This window comes from Lissotriton vulgaris, chromosome 8 (assembly GCF_964263255.1).
Source record: "Lissotriton vulgaris chromosome 8, aLisVul1.2, whole genome shotgun sequence".
NCBI lineage: Eukaryota > Metazoa > Chordata > Amphibia > Caudata > Salamandridae > Lissotriton > Lissotriton vulgaris.
In genome coordinates, this window is record NC_141696.1 from 1,169,910,393 (window position 1) to 1,169,932,055 (window position 21,663).

Sequence of the window (21,663 nt, forward strand, 5' to 3'; positions counted from 1 at the left end):
CTCTGCTCATTGGGGATGTCCGGCGCGGTTGGCTGGAGTTTCAGAGTAGCAGGGTGGGGGGCTGTTGTGGGGGGGAAACGGGGGGCTTGGTTCAGTTATCAATTCTTGGTTTTTGCATTCTATCATGGTTCTGATTCCATCGCCACATTTGCGGGGCGGGGGGAGGGGTGTAGAGGGAGGGGATGGCTCTTCTACAGACAGTCGCCGTGCCCGCAGGGGCTCCGGCGTCCTTGCTCTCCCTAGACGCCCATGTGGCCTTCGACAGTATCGAATGGTGCTATATCTACGCCGTACTGGAGAAACTGGGTTTCGGAGAAAATTTCTGCTCCTGGGTAAAACTGTTGTACACGGGGCCGCTGGCGCGAGTTCGAGTTAATGGAACCATGTCTCGCGAGTTCCGATTGGGACGTGGCAAGAGACAAGGCTGTCCCCTGTCCCCGACCCTCTTTGCCTTGGTACTGGAACCACTGGCGTACTGGGTGAGGACGGACCCGGGGGTGTGGGGGATAGAAATGGGAAGCGATTAGGAAGAACGTATTTCGCTCTATGCCGACGACATACTGCTAAACACCCGGAGACCGGCGGAATCGATACAACGTCTAATGGCTATATAACGTACTTTTGGGGAATATTCCGGGTACTGTGTAAACTGGAGCAAATCCCTCTGCTATGTTCTGACGGGACCCCAACCGACCGTAGTGGTCGGATGTGAGGGCCTGGTGTGGCGAGAGACGTTTCGCTATCTAGGGATATGGATTACACCGACGGCATCGGAGTTTTTCCGGATCAATGTGCAGCCACAACTTGACCGCCTGCACAGTGATGTGCAACACTGGCGGACCGTTCTGGTCTCCCTCATGGGCAGAGCTGTACTATTTAAAATAATAGCCCTGCCACGATTGTTGTACGTGCTACAGAGCTCCCCCTTTCCGATTCCGGATAAGGATTTTAAAACGTTGGAGGCGGAGCAGCGTTCCTTTTTGTGGAGCGGGGGGTGTCCGCGGATTGCCCTTAGTAAGCTGCAGCGCAGTCCCTGTGAAGGGGGACTGGCGGTCCCTGACATCCGCCTCTACTATTGGGCGCCTCAGCTGGCTAATGTTAACGGATGGGTTTTTGCCCCGCAGGAGGAACCAGCATATCGGGTGGATCGTATGGCCCTGGGCGTGGATACCTATTTGGCGGCCCTCTACTCTGGGGCACGGCGTAGTCTGCCCTTGCCCCCACAGAACGCGGTGGTGGTCCAGATATGGAAGCGGGCAACAAAATTGCTCGGTTGGGAGAGGAAGCTCACGGCCCAGACGCCCTTATGGAAGGGCGACTTCCTTAGGGAAGTAGTTCAACTCCGTGACCTACACCAATGGAGCCTAATAGGCATAGATCTATTGGGAGATGTCTGGAAGAGGGGGCAGGTGGTGGAATTCGCGGCTTTACAGTCTGAATTCCAGATGGGGAATGGTGAATTCCTCCATTATCAACAATTCAAACATGCTGTATATCCGCATTTATCACAAGGGGACCAGATACCTGAATACGCCCCACTTGAAGACAGGCTGCTCTTGGACCCAATGATTGATAAGGCTATATCACTCACCTATAAGAAACTCATTAACAACCTCCCAGATATACTCGGACCACTGCGGGAAAAATGGGAGTCCGATTTGGGCTTGCTAGAGGTTGATGATTGAAATGAGGCCCTGCAGTGTCCCAGAGAAGTGGTGATTCAGGCAAGATTCCGCTTGGTACGGCTCCGTATCCTTCACAGGTTCTACAGCCCACGCACGGTACAATTTAAAATGGGATATGCGACATCACACTTCTGCTTGAGAGGGTGTGGGGACGAGAGTCCATTCTTCCACATCCTTTGGGACTGCCCCAAAATGTGTTTTCCCTGGGTTAGGCTGAAGGACATAATGGAGGAAGTGGTAGGGGCGGAGGTGCCGCTGGAGGCCAGGTGGCATGTATTAGGAGTCACGGGAGAGGTAACCTGGCCCAAGGGAGATACTGTGTGGTTGGCTTTCGCTAACATGGTGGCAAAGAGAAATATCGCACGTCTCTGGGGGAGTGACCTGACACCAACAATAGAGGAATGGGAACGAGACATGGATTGGTGCCAGAGGGCAGAAAAGGTCATATATAACAGCCGGGGTTGCCCCAGAAAATGGGAAAAGATCTGACAGGCCTGGAGGAGGCACAGAGGAGAGTGTCTGGGCACCCCGGAGGATGAGTAGTGGGGCCTTACCCTGTCGGGTACCGCCCGCGACATGCACGTGCTTCCTCCTTCCAGGGAGGCTATGGACTTAGATTCTGATACGGCTTGCACTTCTGATGGGGGGGTAGGGGAGGAGGGGAGGGCAAGAGGGAGGATGGCTAGGAGGGCAGGGGATGGACTGAAGGATGGAGTTGGGCTAGAGGACACGCTGGATTGGAGGTAGATCATCACAACACCCGCTAATGACTGCATTGATGTGGTTTTCATACTGTAAGCACTACTGCTCTTTCACTGCTCCATAATGTGTTTTACGATGGAACTGTTTTCTTTCAATAAAAAGATGTTTAAAAAAATATATATAATAGCTACCACTACTATCCTCACATGCTGGTGTATAGCACATCAAACATTATCAAAAGTCTTCTTACACCGCTGCCGCCCATTTGCATCCCACAGTGTCCTTTTTAGGTTTTGATGTCGTAAGTGAAAATTGAGAAAGATGTGTTAGGATAATTCTCAAAACCTGGAAACCTATAGTTCTCTAAATATGCAATAAACATGCCCAGTCATAACTTTCCATACGTCTCCCAACTGCTGTACAGAGACTCTCCTTCCCAGATATCTCCCATATATGGTGTCTCCATTTTGAGCTTGTTGGAACCCTTGCCTTACCCCACAGTGCTTACTTTGCTGCGCATTGTTCCAATGACATCTGCCTACCTCTAGGAGATTAATGGATATGTTAATTGTTAGGCAGATTCATATTGACATATGATGGGAATCTCAGAGTCCATTTTCCAAACATTCCATCAATGGCATCTAGTAATTCTGTCCAAAGGTGTTGTTTAGGGCATTCTGATGGTATATTCATCAAGTAAGCCTTACCTCCACAATCCCACCAACAAATCTGAATGTTGCTTGCCACATTTGTGCAACGTGGTGGGGTAAAGTACCAATGAAGCTCCATCTTAGCCGTAACTTCTTTTCCTGTTGTACATTTAGCTGAAATGCCCACTATTGTACAAATATCTTCTCGTTCTTCCTCAGACAGAGTTTTACCCTACTCTCTTATGCATCTTATTTTTCCTGCTGCTTTGACCACCTTCCTAGTTTGTAGTAATATTTTCTAAAGTTATAAATAGGCTTTCCTGTTTTCAGTTTTTATTTGTTATGTATTCCTTTGGGAGGTATTTAGTGCTTTCCATTGTATTAAAAAGCGATAAAAATTAGTGGTTATCAGTTTTTTCTATATTTTGCTCCGTTAAAAAAAATTGCACCTCAGTAAGGTTTGATTTCCTCACATAAGAGGTTAATGGTGATTATTTAAGACACCTTCCTTCTGTACTGTTCTTCAGATAAATGACGATTGAAAAACTTAGGACATGAGATATGAATTGTGGGTTCTTGGTGCTCTGTTATTTCAAGTGAGTTTTATACTATACCCTATTGTTTATCTCAAGATACCAAGAAATTACTGGGCTAATAAATGTAGTACTGGTGTCTATTTTGGGCATATTCCTTATCTACCTAGTCATAGGGGGAAGTCTGCTAAGAAATTAATGCAAGTCTTGTTAGTAATCGCGTTATTGATGGCAGTGAATTGTAGTGCTTACAAAGTGGCTGCTCAGGTAGTTGAGAGAATTTATGAACTGCTGGATGCCTTGGGCCATATGCCTGTGTAGTAGCCCAAAATTAGACTAAATGTCCCGCTATAAAAGGGATGATTTGTACATGATCAATTTTTCGCTTCTCTTGAAACTGGAATTTCATCATAATGAATTAACCCTCTTCCTGTTTACTAGTGATGTTCATAGCACTTGTGATTTTTGGAAGTTTGCTTTCAACCTAGATCCTCTGCTGAATGTATCCAGTTCCTTCATCAACAGTGACAAGGAGAGTCTGGAACTGACATTTGACCCCTGTGAGGTCCCCCAGTTTTGTGCACTGTCCCACACCCTTATTTAATTTATACATTCAGCCTCTCTGTGGCATAAATCGATCTTTCAGGTACAATAACCTTTCTTATGCAAATGATACATAAAAGCGCCTTACATTTGACCAACGCTCCTCCAGATCCCTTTCAAAGGTGAGAGGTTGCTTATTAGGCATTGAGCAATGGACGTCCTGTAAGTTCCTAAAGCTTAATAGGGACAAGACTTAGGTGCTGGTCCCATGAGTGAATCCCAACAGCTGGTCTTCTGAGCTCTGCCCTAGACAGTCTGCTGCACCTCCAACTCCTTGTGACCACTGTAAAAAAACAGACCAAACGCTTTCCTTCCTGCCCTCAATCTTGAGGGTGTTGATCTCAAGGTTTTTCATCTTAAAACGTTCAAGAAAATGTAACCATTCTTGTTCCAAGAAAGGTTCCGTCATGTGGTTGGCACTTGTGTCCTTTCCCATCTGAACTATTGTAACACCAGCTACCTGGGCCGCTTACCTGATTGCATTATTACCAGATTGCAGAATCTTCAAAATATGTCTGTTAAGGTGGTGATGGTGCTAGGCAAGTGTGACCATGCCTCTCAGCTGAGACAGGCCCTGAACTGGAGGGCCATGAAGACACGGGATTCTGCTCTAGGCTCGCTGTCTTATTCGCAGAGCCTAATATAAAACTGGATCCATGTTTCTATCAACCCTACTACGGCCTCTGCAGCCAACTGTGGCGTTTCATTTTAATATCTCCTGGATCAAACGGGTGAAGGCAGGTGCCAGCTGATTCCAGGTGTTGGGCACCACGCTCTGGAATGACCTGCCTTTGGAGCTCAGTGCTATCTCCAAATGTGCGGTTATTGCAAGAATGATGAGAGCTTTCCTCTATGGCTCTATGCTCACTGTTTGAAGATGGGGCTTCTTTCTCATTTAAAGACAGTAGGGCCTGATCTTTGCTTAGCAGTGTCCTTTTGTTATGGCTTCTTTTATGTATATACTTTCATTATGTTTCTTTATGTTCCTAGTACCAAGATGCTACGATGTACATGTATGTGCTAATAAATATAATAGTATTAAAAATATTAATAATAATAATAACAGAAACAAAAATGTGTCATCCGCATAAACTGAAAAAGTATGTGAATTCTTGCCATTCTCTATCACCTATTCATTTATTTTTGACAACCCTTTGTCCGCACCCAAATAATACATTCTTTTTCACTTGTTGTTGCAAATGTTAAACTAGTTCGGAAACAATGAGCCTGACGTGTCCTCTGTGTTAACTGTGCAACAAATTCCTGTCTGTCTGTTATTCGACTGGTCTGCTGCTGTGAATAGATGCGGGTGTAGCCTATACTCTATTGCTTTGGGCACATGTATTTTATTTCCATACAGATAAATAATATTTCTTATTCTGTTACATAGGGGGGCGGAGGTCTTAGAAACAAAAGCCTTTACACACAGTCCAGTGGGGATGATGTAATATAAAGACACATATGTATATATTGGAATTCGTAATCTTGCCAAGTAGGTATATTTATTTACATTGTTCTTCATTCACAAAGCTTTTACTCCAAGTACTCAGTGATGACGTACTCCTGGTTCTCATGCTTACTCATGGAAGAAAGTTTCGTGAATCAAGCTCAGGAGTAATTCTCACCTCAAACAGGAGTAAGGTAGCTACGCATAGAAAAACGTTCTGTGCATGTTTCACTTATTGACCTTTGCACTTTGTCTCGTTTTAACCCGTTTTGTCAATGTCCCCCTCAGCTCGGGAGTCCCCAGCAGAAGCCGAAGCGCGTGCGCCTCCTAGTGGACGTCTCTGGAAGCATGTACCGCTTCAACGGCGTGGACGGCCGGCTCGAGCGCTCCATGGAGGCCGTCTGCATGGTCATGGAGGCCTTCGAGAGCTACGAGCACAAGTTTAAGGTAAGGTAATGATGATTGACGGGCTGTGGGCGCGCGGCTTCACGTCATCATGAGAACTTCCAGAGACCGCACGGGGAAGACGCGGGCGCATAATATTGTGTAGCCAAGCAGCAGCATTCATCATCCTCCCGTAATACGATACAGAGCTATCTAATCCGATCTGTTGGATGCAGCAGGAAAATACTGAAGCTACAACGTAATACTTTTTGATTTGAAGCATTTTTGACATAAAGGCACGCCAAACTTTCCACTAAAAGTGCCTGCTGTATAGCAGAACTTGGAGCGAATGTGTTAGTTGGCTTGCAGCCGGATGCTAAACGGCAGTAGTGCTGAGGGATGGGGAGATTATTTCAATATGTTCTGGCATAATCTGTCGAGCAGAGCGCGCAGTTAAAGTTAGAAGATGGCGTGGCCTTGTCTGGGCTGACGCAACGCCTTCCATTTTCTTTTTGCCAGCCCACAGTTTTGGGCTGCGATGTTCCGCCCCGGCACACGCACGCCTCCATGTAATTGTTGATTCCCAGCCCTTTGGTTTTACCAATGTGTCACAGAGGAGCTCTCCACCCGTGCTATGGTTTCAACTTTGAAGTGACAGGAACCACGCTAATGAAATCCCTTCAAATTTTAAAAGCAGAGCCAGCATTACCCAAATCTATACCAAGAGAAATGCATACAACTGTGCAATTTTTTTAAACATAATTTAATATTCCCCAAAACTCCTCTAGAGCCACATCTAAATTATAATCAACAACTGGGGCATGTATGTGAATCCTTTAAATCTATCACGATAGTAGTACTGAGTGAGGCATTCCAGAGACAATCACATAATTTCTTCTTTTATACACAGCACTTTGTACACACTTTTGCATTTTTAAATACTGTAAATGGCACTCGTCATTGCTCCCAAACCAAGGAAGCCTTGGCGGGTTACAAGCCCAAGACCTTTAGAAACCTGCACTTTGTACACACTTTTGCATTTTTAAATACTGTAAATGACACTCGTCATTGCTCCCAAACCAAGGAAGCCTTGGCGGGTTACAAGCCCAAGACCTTTAGAAACCTGATTTCTGAGCCACAAGCCTTCAATGCACTGAGACATCCTCCCGTCATAATGTGAAAACGCATTAAACCTTTGTTCAGATATATCTCTGAACAAATACTGGACCGTTTATCAGCGGCATTATGAATATGGATTTGCAAATCGATACCCCTTTAAAAGTCTCTGTTGCTTTTGTTACACTCCTTACCTCACATATCGTGAATATGTGTTTTTTTTTTGCAGTGCCTCAGGACCAACGAGAACCCTGATTTTTAAATCCAAATTAAATTATGACAGAAGTGAAAGGGACGATATTTACAGGATGGTATATAGTGAGAGCAGTAAATAGTAGGGTGAATTGGTTTGTAAGGGATAGTAGTAAAAAAAAACTCCAGCAAGGACCGTTCAGGGGCCATAGACAAATCCTAGGTGAATAAATACACTGAATCAATCAAATGCGGAGGGGGGGATATGCAAATTAAAATACATGGGGCCTCCTGCTGCAAGCAGCCCCGGGACCACCACCTCCCTGGGAATAATGTACTGAAGTGTGTGGGGGAGGGGGGGGGGGGTTTGGGAAGTGGCCTCCCTCAGCCATGGGGACTGCCTCCTCCCCGGGGCTAGGTGTAAATAAGACTGCCTGCAACGCAGCCCCGGGGACCGGCACCTCCCCGCGGATACTATACTTAAATGCTTGGGAGCCACGCGCCCGCCGCTGCACCTGGGACCACCACTTACACGGGGCTATTTTCAGTGGGGGAGGGGTGCCTCGCGGCCCCCCACCTCATGGCGCCCAGTATGGCCCTGGGGACTGCCACCCCCCAGGGCCGCCTCCAGTGGGATGCCCAACCACGGGACATTGCAGTTTGTTATGGCATGGCGGGAGCACTGCTCCTGTCATGCTATAGCAAACAGTGTGTCCGGCTTCGAACAAGCAAGAACATTTTGGTCTCGCTTGTTCAAAACAGAGCACACTTTGCTTATTATACCAGGGGGGCTGCATGTTAGCTGCTCCCTGGGTGTAAAAAGCAATGCCGGCTCCCGCAGGAGGTGGGAGAGGGCTGTGACCGCGGCGCCTTCAGGCACCCCCGTTGTCCCCAACGAGAGGCCATGCCCCAGGGGATGTGGTCCCCGGAGCCAAAATTGGCTTTTCATTTTTTTTATTTTAAGGAAGGGGGGCCACGTGGCCCTCCCTCTTGTTTTATTTTATAACATTTTTTTTAATTGGGTCTGGCCCCGTGGGATGGGGTCCCCGGTGGCCTAAAGGTTCAAGGGATGGGTGGCTACACAGCCCCCGTCCCTTAAAAGAAAAAGACCCTGCCCCCTTTCTCTTTACTCTGGAAATGCAACTCCTGGCTTGCTCTTGGTTGGGGAATTAAGTCAACAAAAATACAACAGAGTATTGGGGGGTCCTAGGGGAGTTAGTTTATAGACAATGTGAGTACCTTGTCCCCCAACTACTACTACAAAAAACAAGAGAGGTACTCAAAGTCTGTGAAGTGAAGAAATGACAGGACCAGGTTGTGTCCAGTATAAGTGTTCAGATCAAACCATTGATCTTGAGCACATGACACTATTATGTCATAGAGGTGAGGATAGGAAGATACAGGGTTTAGAAAGTAAGAACATAGTACCCATCCGCCCACTCATCAGTGGAATTTCGTCATCTGGGTTGGTGAAAAGAAAGGTGTCCTATGGGCTTCTCCTCAGGGAGAGTCTGAGGTAGCCAGATGTTGACCCTTAAGAACCACATCCAACCAGCAGAGGATAGTGTGTGAGTGGAAGGGGCAAATAAATTTGCAGTGCTCAGAAAAGAAAAAGGAAACTAATCCTAGTGATTAAAAATACCTACTTTGATGACATAAGAAGACTTTTATTCGGTGTGACCATCAAAGTGGTATCGTTAAAAACAGTAAGCTGATAGCATGTAAGGAATTGCTATCTATCACGTGTATTAATCGGTCGACATGTTTCAGCCTATACCGGCTTTCTTCAGGACCTATGATAAGCTACTGCAACATATACTTATCGTGAGTTGGAGCTTGAACATGAACAATCTCCAACAATTGAAGGTGTATCTCCTCCTGTGCATAGAAATGTGGGAAACAAAAAGACACAGTGTTAAATATATACAAACTATGTAGTGTTTACCTCAACCTCTTGAAATGCAAAGAAAACATAGTCTTCACTCACCCCAATTGTAGGGAGAAAAAACCTCACCTCGCCTGGCAACAGCTCAGGTTGGAAGGAGGCCACGCACTAAAAAGATAAGTGCGAGAAAAGAAATTAGTAATGCAGTAACTAGATAAGTCCTGCATTTTGTTGTAGACTTTTACAAACAGTGACACCAAAAGGCATAAGGAGGCGGCTGGATTGAGAAGCTGATGTGAAATTCATCTCTAAAAATTATATCAAACCCCTTAATGTTTCAAGGTTGTACTATCAGTAGAGTTATTCAAGGGTGGCAAAAACCGCCATATTATGTTGTTAGCGTTAAGTTAAATCAAAGGGAGATGGAGTCTTCCTATTCAGAGCCCTCTCAGAAAGAAGCGCAGCATAGAGCGCTAAAGTACTCACCTCTCCGTCGTTACCTCGGGTAGAATCCTGAGCCGAGGGAGAGGTGACTGGCTCACTGAGAATGGCTGTTGATAACAGCCGGTGGCGGACCTGAGAGAGAACTCTCAGTATATGCGTTGTGATAGGTTGTGAGAAATCGACCAATGGTGGCGATGCAAGTTAAGCCTGCAAAGGCACAGACCTCTTGGCGCGTTCTCATTGGTTGAGACTTAAACCAATGACAGCGGATGTAGGCTATTTTGCAGAGCTGTGTAAAATGCGTACCGCTAGTCTTTTTATCAGTCATTTATGGTGATCATAAGTCTGTTTAGGCGAACGACCTCATCTTAGGACTGCATGTAGAGCATTCAGCATGGAAAACGTATATCGCCCAATGACTCTGAGAATATCAGGGAAATGTCTAAATGGGCTGTGGCACAAGGTGCGTGATTGGTGAGCTTGCAACCAATCACGCACTGTTTAGTAAAAAAGGGGTTTTTTGTTTTGTTTACTTTACGTAATGCCAGTGTAATATGTTGCAGACCAAGTCCGCTTTCAATAAGAGCTCCGCAGTTGCAGAGAAGTGATAGAAAGCAAGGTGATGTTGATCTGCACTCCGTGGTTACATCAGGTGGTGTGTAACAAAAGAAGTTATCATGTCTAACCGGTCGTATCCGAGTGTGAACAAATGAATAGACAGATCGACCGGTAAATTGCAACCAAGTCGTGTATACCAAAGGGAAGGCAGTATGTCGGAGGCTTGTCCAATATTATGTGCAATCCCTAGGTTACGGCTGCGTGTGACAGTAAAGTTGGGCAAGATTAAATTAACGTGGTGTCAATATCAAATGGGAAGTCAATTCTATGGACCAAAGGGAGCGGGCCTAGACGCTGACAACCTCCCGTGTGGGACCAATGAGGTGGAGGTGGTGTGCACCCATGTTTGAGATGTTAGCCCCAGGTGCCCAAAAGCCAAGGTGAACTGTAAATCTGATGATGTTTAAGATGGATGCTCACAGTTGCATCCAGGGTATATCATCGTTGAGCCCTTGTGTGTCGCTTCGCAGTTTGTAGACCCACCTTTGCTCTTTTCTTAGAAGGAACAATGAAATGTCTGTGATGTGACTGGGTATGTGTGGTTGTTCCAGGATTAGCCACCTCAGTTCATCAGGATGATGTTTTTTCTCCAGAAAATGTGAGGTAAGGCGGGTAGCCTGTTTTGTGCGTCTGATTGTACTTTTGTGCTCTTGGATGCGCAGTTTGATTTTTCTTGTTGTCATCCCTATGTACCTTAAGCCACAAGGACAGGTGATCTGATAGATGACTTTGTCACTATTACAGTTTGTGTGACGTTTTAGTTTCCAGGGTGTAGTGGTGCCAATATTAACTTCCAGGATTTTGCTGGTTTGGGCACACACTGAGCAGTTGCCACAGGGATAATGGCCCTGCACTGGAGGAAGATTCCATAGGTTAGGAGTGGATTCTGCAATGTCATCACGAGGTCTTGTGTGTACAAGAGCATCTCTAAGATTAGCCCCTCTCTTAAAAGAGAACAGTGGTAGAGAAATGTGTTCACCAGAGCTATTTAAAATGCGCCATTTCTGGCTAATTATTTTCTGTATTTTAGACGAAGAGGTGTTGTATGTGGTGACACACACTATTCTGTCGAGGGGTGGTTTAGCAACTGGTGGTTCAAGTAGGGCCTCACGATGATTGTTGGCAGCACGTTTGAAAGACTTGTGAACCAGAGATTTAGGATATCGTCGCATTCTCAGTTTGCTAGTAAGATCCTTAGCTTTTGCACGGAAGTCTGCAGTGTCAGAGCAGTTCCTCCGGACCCTGAGGAACTGGCCAAAAGGAAGGTTTTCCCTCAGGGAGCGGGGATGATGGCTGTCGAATCTGAGCAATGAGTTCCGTGCCATAGGTTTTCGATATAGAGAACTGGCCAAGTGCCCTTCTTGTGGAAAGATTGTCAAATCAAGAAAGGGTAGTTCGGTTTTACTATGCTCTACAGTGAACCGAAGGTAAGGATTTTGTCCATTCAACCAGTCTTGAAAAAGCAAAAGGGATCGTGTATCTCCTTGCCAGACCACTATGATGTCATCAATGTACCGTTTCCACATCTTCAAATGATGAAGATGTGGATTGATGTTGTTCAGTACCTGTTGGGTCTCAAAATGATGGACATAAAGATTCGCTAAGCTGGGTGCGAATTTGCTGCCCATAGATGTCCCCGAGATCTGTAAATACAGAGAGTCCTCGAAGGCGAAAAAGTTTTCGGTCATGGCAATCCTTGCCAGTTCCATTATAAAATGGATGGGGGTTCCAATATCTGCCGAAAAATCTTCAAGAAGTGTTTTAACCGTCTCCAGTGTCTCAGTCTGTGGTATACACGTGTAGAGTGATTCGACATCAAAACTTGCTAGAATGTCAGTATTGATGTCGAAAGGGACATCGGGTAGTTTCCGTAAGATGTCCTTGGTATCTTGGAGATATGTTGGCATGGTTTTCACAATCGGACTGAGAAAAACATCAACAAAGCTTGATAGAGGCTCTAACAAAGATCCAATCCCAGAGATAATTGGACGGCCAGGCGGTGGTCTGGCCGGTTTATGAATCTTTGGAAGGGTGTAGAAATACGGAATGACGGGGCATTTCGTGACTAGAAAGTTGGCCTCTTGTGGGGTAATCCATCCCTCAGTGCTCGCTTCTTCCACTAGACATTTAATCTCATTGGAGAGTCTGGCAGTGGGATTGTCAGCAAGGAGGGTGTAGAACTGTGTATTGCCTAATTGTCTGAGACATTCATTACGATATGTAGTGATGTCTTGAACGACAATGGCTCCCCCCTTGTCCGCCGGTTTGATCACTATCGTGGTGTCTTTGGAAAGCGAATTAAGGGCGGCTCTGTCTTTCTTTGAAAGGTTCTGGTAGTTACCTTCTTTGGAGAAGTTTATAGAATTCAAATCTTGCAACACTGCTGCCTCAAAAGTGCCAACCTTGGATGGAACTTGTTGGAGTAAAGGCATGAAGTTGGATTTTACTTTCAGTCCTGTATTCGTGTCATTGTTCGGTATAGCAGGCTCTTTATCTTTGAAAAAATAGTGTAGCCTGATAGTCCTGAAAAATCGTTCGATTTCATTCCTTAACAGAAAGGGTTCTCCACGGTTAGTGGGAACAAACCCGAGACCTCTGTTGAGAACCTCTTGTTCACTGGGGGTGATGATCCGGCTGCTCAAGTTCACAACCAGATCTTCTTCAGGGGGCTGGGGTGTGTCGTCTACTGGCCTCGTTTGTTGTGGCTCGTCGAAGGATCTTGATCGGCTGCCCATTGTACATGGCCTTGTCCCTGCCCTCTTCGTCTGCCTCGGTTCCAACCACGGCCCTGTCCTAAAAAAGCCTGGTTGTCAAAATACTGAGGCTGCATGGGGTAGTGAGACATAGGTGGGGGAAATTGAGGATAACCCCATGGGGCGGGTGGCCACCATGGTCCTGTCTGATACATATTGCCCCGTCCGTTATATCTCTTATTGGCTCGATTGTTACGGCCTCTGCCCCTAGGTTGGCTGGTATCCCCACTGTCTGAGCTAGAGGAATCAGTGTCTGTTGATGTGGCATAGGAAGAACCTTGAATGTTTTTCTGTTTATGAGAGTCAGTGGGAGTGTAATTATCACTGGTGTATGGGTATATTCTCTCATGTGAAAATTTGGCCAGGTCTTTCTTGAACTTCTCTATCTTGGCCAAAAAGATTGGTTCTTTATATTCCTTATTCGCCTTATTGGAATCTTCTTGTTGTTTCTCGAATTTTTTAGCTGTTAAGGTAGTCTGGATTTGTCCTTCAAGGACCTGTATTTCCACCAAGATGGCGTCTGCGATACGTTTGGCTGTAGTGATAATTAAAATCAGCCAGTCTCTTGTACAGCGCCTTGCTATTAGCGACCAGTCCTTGATAAAGGACTTGTCTGTGAGAAACAGCCTTGGCGCATTGGTCACTATGAGACCTGTAGGGGCACATTTTCCATGCAAATACTCCGCCATGATCTGTCCATGTATGACTGTGCGAGAATGGCTTTTCTTAAGGTTAAGGACTGTCTCCCAGTCTGCCACTACAGTGGGTGTCGGGGTTGGGAGTTGATCTAGCATGCTCGGATTCTCTGATAGAATGGATGATAAAGTCTCATCATCAAAACCCAAACCACCAAAGTCTGCCATGGTATCACTGAATGAAAATGTCAAGTAACATTCGCACAATGGTGCGAGATTATGGAAAGGTACGGACCCGCAGCCTGAGCTGCACAAATGAACAAAAATACAACAGAGTATTGGGGGGTCCTAGGGGAGTTAGTTTATAGACAATGTGAGTACCTTGTCCCCCAACTACTACTACAAAAAACAAGAGAGGTACTGAGAGTCTGTGAAATGAAGAAATGACAGGACCAGGTTGTGTCCAGTATAAGTGTTCAGATCAAACCATTGATCTTGAGCACATGACACTATTATGTCATAGAGGTGAGGATAGGAAGATACAGGGTTTAGAAAGTAAGAACATAGTACCCATCCGCCCACTCATCAGTGGAATTTCGTCATCTGGGTTGGTGAAAAGAAAGGTGTCCTATGGGCTTCTCCTCAGGGAGAGTCTGAGGTAGCCAGATGTTGACCCTTAAGAACCGCATCCAACCAGCAGAGGATAGTGTGTGAGTGGAAGGGGCAAATAAATTTGCAGTGCTCAGAAAAGAAAAAGGAAACTAATCCTAGTGATTAAAAATACCTACTTTGATGACATAAGAAGACTTTTATTCGGTGTGACCATCAAAGTGGTATCGTTAAAAACAGTAAGCTGATAGCATGTAAGGAATTGCTATCTATCACGTGTATTAATCGGTCGACATGTTTCAGCCTATACCGGCTTTCTTCAGGACCTATGATAAGCTACTGCAACATATACTTATCGTGAGTTGGAGCTTGAACATGAACAATCTCCAACAATTGAAGGTGTATCTCCTCCTGTGCATAGAAATGTGGGAAACAAAAAGACACAGTGTTAAATATATACAAACTATGTAGTGTTTACCTCAACCTCTTGAAATGCAAAGAAAACATAGTCTTCACTCACCCCAATTGTAGGGAGAAAAAACCTCACCTCGCCTGGCAACAGCTCAGGTTGGAAGGAGGCCACGCACTAAAAAGATAAGTGCGAGAAAAGAAATTAGTAATGCAGTAACTAGATAAGTCCTGCATTTTGTTGTAGACTTTTACAAACAGTGACACCAAAAGGCATAAGGAGGCGGCTGGATTGAGAAGCTGATGTGAAATTCATCTCTAAAAATTATATCAAACCCCTTAATGTTTCAAGGTTGTACTATCAGTAGAGTTATTCAAGGGTGGCAAAAACCGCCAGGCTGAGGGTTCTTAGAGGCCAACTAGCCTACCCATTACCTCCAGTAAGCCCCACCGAGTGGGATTGCTGAGAGGTGGTCACAAGCCACGCCCCCTTTCTCCCCCACTCTGTAAACATGCCTCTCAACACGCCTCTCAGTGCACTATTGGTGGGGGATTAGGTCACCTTGCGTCCTGAGGGCATCAGGACTAAAGTGGACTTCATCTCCCAAGCAGCAGTGCGCCAGGAGACACGTTTTCAGAGTGATGGAGAAAGGGGGCGTGGCCTCTGACGACCTCTCAGCAATCCAGTTTTGTGGGACTTACTTGAGCCCACAAGGACACTCAAGAGCCAAGGGGACTTCATCCCTTTAATAGTAGTGTGCCCGGAGGCACGTTTTACAGAGTGCAGGAGAAAGAGGGCATGGCCTGCTATCAGATCTCAGCAGTCCTGCTGTATGGGACTTACTGGCGGTAATAGGAGGGGAAGTTGGCCCTTAAGCACATCCTTGGGGACCAACTACCCCTCCTGTTACCACCAGTATGTCCCACCCAGCAGAATTGCTGAGAAGTTGTCAGAGGCCACGCCACCTTTCTCCATCACTCTGCAAATGTGCCTCCAAGCGCACTACTAGTTTGGGGATAAAGTCTCCTTGGCTCCAGAGGTACCTTGGGTGCCAAGAAGCCCTCCTTGTACCCCCTGTAAGTCCTACTCCACAGAATTCATGAGAGCTGTTCGGAGGCCCAGCCCCCTTTCTCCACCACTCTGCAAACATGACTGCTAGTTTAAAAACCTTAGAAATTCACTAAAAAAAGGTTAAAAGGATGTTATAGTTAGCAAATAGAATTAAAAAAATCCTAGAAATTCACACAAAAAAAGACAAAGGTTAGAGGGATGTTATAGTTGGGGTCAAATTTTACTTATACAAAACTATAGAAATTCAGCCGTTATAGTTACCTGAGTTAACTATAACTCACAACCCCGCAATGCACTGCTTATGACCTCATATATTACATTACTCATGACACGGTCAGTGACATCACTGATGACATCAGTGATGACATCATCCACAGCATCCCTGACGCACCCACTCATACCCCTATAGAATCTTTGATACACCCGAAGCCACTCCCGCTCAACCATTCACAAACCCATTCACAGGACCATACCGGTACTTACATACCCACTCACTGGTTCATAGATCTACACACACATCCACTCGCTTACCCATACTGTCACTCATATACCCACTCACTCACTAATATAGCCATTGACATATCCACTCATGCACCCATACAGACACTCACACACTGAGTGAGTCAGCCATAGAACTACTCACACACCTAGACACTCATGCATACAAATAGTAATACATACTCACTCACCTATATAGTTAGTGACAGAAGCACACACTCATCCATATAGGCACTCTCATATTCACTCACTCACGCATAGTGACCTCACGCATAGAGTGACTTTCATATACCCCGTCACTCACCTATATGCCTTTCACATACCCACTCACCCATACTGAGACATGCACTCAATCACCGACACAGCCATGCACTCACATCCTCACTCACCCATACAGCTTCTGAGAGACCCACACAGTACCCCATACAGCCACAGGCTCACCCACTCACTCATTCATACAGGCAGTCACACACCTCCTCACCCAAACACACAGACACCCAGACAACCATAGATGTAGTCAGACGACCAATCAGTCACCCACATAACCATTTATGTACCCACTAACACACTCATACACCCACTTAGACATCAAGTGATAGACAGATACACTCATTTACACAACTCGTCCCTCACCTATACATTCACTGAGACACCTAATCACTCACTTATGCAGTCATGGACCAACTGAGTCATCCATACAGACACTCATACAGCCACCTATTCACCAATGCACCTTTTTATATATATTTAACGCTCATAAACTTTATGAAAACAGTCACTGGATGATGTCATCACTGATGTCATTAGTGATGTCATTTGGGATGTCATAAGTGATATCATCAGTGATGTCACTGACCATGTCATGAGTGATGTAATATGTGAGGTCATAATCAGTGCATTGCGGGGACTCGAGTTATAGTTAACTCAAATAACTATAACGGTTGAATTTCTCTGGTTTTGTATGAGTAAAATCTGACCCTAACTATAATATCCCTGTAACCTTTGGCTATTTTAGTGAAGATAGATAGATAGATAGATAGATAGATAGATAGATAGATAGATAGATAGATAGATAGATAGATAGATAGATAGATAGATAGATAGATAGATAGATATCAGGAATTAGTAGCATGTAGGAGTATGTTGAGGCCATAATATCTTAAAGATGTAACTCTCTTAGGCCAGGCTTCTATATTTTCATCTGCACATGGCCACCGGTGCTACTGTTGTCCTGACATAAAAACGTCAGCTCAAATGGTTCAGTGGCTTATAAATGGAAATGCCAATATCATTTTTCCCACTAACTAAGTTAGTTAGTGGGAACTAACTAAGCCTATAGCCTTTATGATTGGCTTGTCACCATACCCAGCTAAGGCTCCTTTATTGCACATTAACTGGCAACCCTCAGGCAAACAGTCACCAAATTTCAAAAATAGACAAAATTGCCTTTGACAGAACAATATAGAACCCCTTTAAGACGGGCCTAGCATGGGGTATCACATTGCAAAACCTCAACTCTTTAAGTATCTATATGTTCTAGGAAGTCGAAACAGCTCTCCCAATTTTGTTTCATCAAGTTATTGGCCTTTACTAAATGCTTACCGATTGAACTCACAATAAAGGCCCTGTAGAACCTGTAATAAATATTACTAACCGGTTTTTCAGGGCTTTATTGTCAGTTCGTTCGGTAAGAATTTCATATAATTTGAAAGGCCAATAACTTTATGAAACATTGGCAGAGCTGTTTCGACTTCCTAGTGCAGACACGTCCTCTGCCAAATTCAGCCAGACATTTTAGGGCATAATGTAGTTATTTTTTAATGCATTTTTGTCCTTGTGGTTTCTGCAAAACTAATACCGACACAAAATATTTTGAACAATCTCTGGCAGTGCTTGGAATAAGAGCCTGCAAATTAGATTACAAATCGGATGGCCACAAGCAGTCTAACAGTTGTGGCGCTCAATAGCCTTTCACTTCCGCTGAGAAATTTCATTTTTTGTCATAAACATACTTCTCTGAGTAATGGAGTGGACTTCGCCACATTTAAAATTCTGCAACTCAAATTATCGATCTACTGAGGTTGGCGGGGCTGAATATGGCATTATATAGAGCCAAACACTTTGAATGTTTCTTGGTTCATTAAAGACAATTTATACTTCTTCAGGGCCGATTGTGGTGTGGTGGCAGTGCAGACGCAATCAAGTTAGATCTTGAACCAGGAATGTGCCAATAGCCCTTCTCCTTCCCTCGGTATATCCCAGACTTCAAAGCACCCCCGTGCATGTCAGAAGTGTTTACGAGGCCCGGTAAAGAAGCTTCATGCCTGTCACATGCCAGTATCTAGGAGCATCTGCTGGTTTGAGCCACGTCGGGTGCCATGAGTAAATAGGTCACAAGCGTGGTGCCCTCAAAAAAGGTTGGTGTCTCTGGAATAATGCCCCCTCTAATCCAATCTTTGATGGCTCTGAGCCCCCTGTGATCAAAATTCTCGTTCACAACTCTAAACTTGGAGAAAAGAATGAGGGACAAAGCTACTAAATAGCGTTCGGCCAAAGCCCTTCAGTCACTTTAAGCCTACTGACACCATACACGTGACGGTACAGGTGCATATTGTAAGGCACTATTATATGCCAGATGTGGAAATCCAATGAGAGTTACCTGCAGTTAAGACACCTCAGATAATCAACCTATATTTCATTGCCATGAACAATGTATTTATTATGCGGCTACGGAGCCATGTCAGATAATCCATTTCAATGTCTTACTTAAAGGCTTTTCAGATCAACCCATCATGCTGCTGCTTATAAAAGAGTGATGCTGAAGATAACTGAAATCTCTGGTTATGAGTGCCCTGGATAGGACTTTGCGATTTACCGAACTATATATGTTAAATACTTCTTATTTCATGTTTTTGCTTTTAAATAACACGATTATTTTGGGATCCCACCAAATGTTTCATGCCTCAATAATTACCAGGCTTTTTTCTCCTGCAAATTTGAACTGGTTTGCTCTTCGAAAACTGATCTAGAAAAATTACAGAGAGGCGACATTTATAAGACACGGCAATAACCCCACGACTTGATGTTCCGATCCTTGCACAAACAGAAATTTGGGCAGGGATCAAAACTGTGCTATACATTTTAAATTGGGGAATACGAATGCTAGCATCTCACAAGCACCCTTTTCTTGAGTGGATCCTTTCTACATTTTAATCAAACTAGAGATACCTAAAGCATTTCTAAGCAATGCCATGCTTTTGTCCTGCATAAAGGTGAGTGACCGAGTCGAACTCTGAACCACAATATTTTGTTCTATGCTAAATTCTGTAACCTCTTAAATTCTGCACCTATTTTGTCAATAAAGTTTTTCAAAAAAAAAAAATTTCTGTAACCTCTAAAACACTCCAAATCACCATCAGCAAAAAATGTGGGTTCTAAATTTCAAGCTCATGCTTGACCTTCTACTCAGCATTTTCTATGAAAGCGTGTTTTAAAAAGTTCCATATTCTGTCTGTTACGTTTTAATGAATTGTGTATGATTGACCTTCTTTGAATTACCAGTGGTGGTAGGTATGTGAGTCGTAAGGATTTCTGTATTTTTCTCCCTAGTACGATATCTTTGGTCACTCTGGAGATGGGTTCAACATTGAGCTGGTGAGAAGTGACAAAGTCCCTAAGAACAACAAAGAAAGATTAGCGATAATGAAGGTAAATACGATTTGTACATATGTCTGAAACTAAAGAAGTCTTTGATAAAGGAATCTTCTCAGTCAAAAAGATTCAGAGGCAGGGGAAAATTTGGTGATTAAGTAAAAGTGGGAAATAAATGACAGTATTGCTGATTGAATATCACAAAAATACACATATTTTATTGATTAAACTTCAGACGTCAGATACACATTCACCACAAATATGTATTTTCACTGTTTTACCATTGTTTTTTTAGTGTTCAGTCCTGCACGAACAATGTAAGGTATACATGATCTTTGCAGTGGGGTAGGATTTTTTAAATTACATTTTAGTAAAACGTATAACCACTGGGTGCCTTCACTGCTGTGCATCACGGCTTAAAGTAAGGGGAAAAAAGTGATATGATGTCATACAGTGGCGGCTGGCAGGGGATAGGGGTGGTGGAGGGGGAAGCAAAAATAAATCCACTTACGTTTTGCGGCCAGCCGACTCTCTCTCCCCTTCGGTCCCTTCAGCCGCCTTCTCCTCTGCTTCCGTAGCGGATGAAAGCACACACGCTCACTTCCCTAAGCCAATCACAATGCTTCAATGCAAGCCACTCCTCCCCTGTAACCCCAGCCTCCCCCCACCCTAACCCAGCCCATAGTGAAAATTAAAATGATAATAACCCGGTTATTATCATTTTATTTTCCCTCTGCACTGCTCCTAAAGCAGTGGGGCGTTGCTCCTCAACCTTAGTGGAGTAGCCGCCACTGACATCATAGCGTTTCTTTCCTTAACTTTGAATCATGTTGCAAAGCAACCTGCGCTGCTGTGCAACATGACTTAAAGTAAAGGGGAAAAAAACACTATGACGCAGTCAACAATAGCCCCATCGTAGCACTTTTTAAATTAACTTTAAGCCATGTGGCACAGCAGCTCAAGCTTCTGCACAACATGTCTAAAAAAACATTGGCAAAACCAATACATATTGCATAGGTGAAACCTATTGGCTTCACCAGTGCTTGTTTCTTACTAGTGCGATTGGAAGAAAAAAAAGGTAACAGGTCCACTATTCTGCGATGGGTCTGGGAAACTGCCACAGTCTATCACTGGCCTCTATTAAAGCAATGAACTGCTTTATACTCCCCTCAGATCTTCTTTTTAAAAACTATTTTAACCACAAAAAAACATAATTTCTCACTTTGTTGAAAATGTATGTTTTAAAAAAGATCTACCTATTTTCATGTTGTTATTTGCCTGTATTTTTTATAACTATGCTATGTCCCTGTCAGAAGTTAACAGGCAGGCAACATGGTGTGCAGCTTTACTTTTCATTTCCCTATATGACTGTTTCCTGATGTTGTTCCTTTCCTTCTTATATTATTTTACTTGGCCTGTGCACCTCCGGACTCACATTGTTACCTTTGGTTCCCTGAGGGCTATGCTTTTTAAACACTCTTGCCACATGTCATATCTTGTTGCATTTTCCGGCCGAATTGCTGGAGCTGCCGACTTTAGACATGGAGACCAAGTCTGAATCTTGGCTTCGGCTCAACATGCTGTGATTCTGGGCAAGTGACCGAATCTCCCTGTCCCTAAAAATAAAAGATGTAATGTAGTCTGGATCTATTGTAAAGCGCTTTGTTGCCCAAGGGCCAAGTTCGCACAATAAAAAGTAAGCGAAAAAAGCGTTTGACTTTCGGCATCTTTGAATCAGAGCCGCCCTTTCCCCTTCTCCATTTTTTTTATTAAACATA

At 44.4% G+C, this 21,663-nt stretch overlaps 1 protein-coding gene across 1 annotated transcript in view; it reads left to right on the top strand.

Annotated features, from left to right (window-relative positions):
• VWA8 (von Willebrand factor A domain containing 8) overlaps window positions 1-21,663 on the top strand; it is a 1,363,176-nt gene that overhangs the window by 1,331,132 nt on the left and 10,381 nt on the right. Inside the window, exons 42-43 of the mRNA XM_086935029.1 lie at window positions 5,909-6,067; window positions 19,844-19,942. Of these exons, the coding sequence (XP_086791155.1) occupies window positions 5,909-6,067; window positions 19,844-19,942 (258 nt within the window). The remainder of the gene's footprint in view (window positions 1-5,908; window positions 6,068-19,843; window positions 19,943-21,663) is intronic.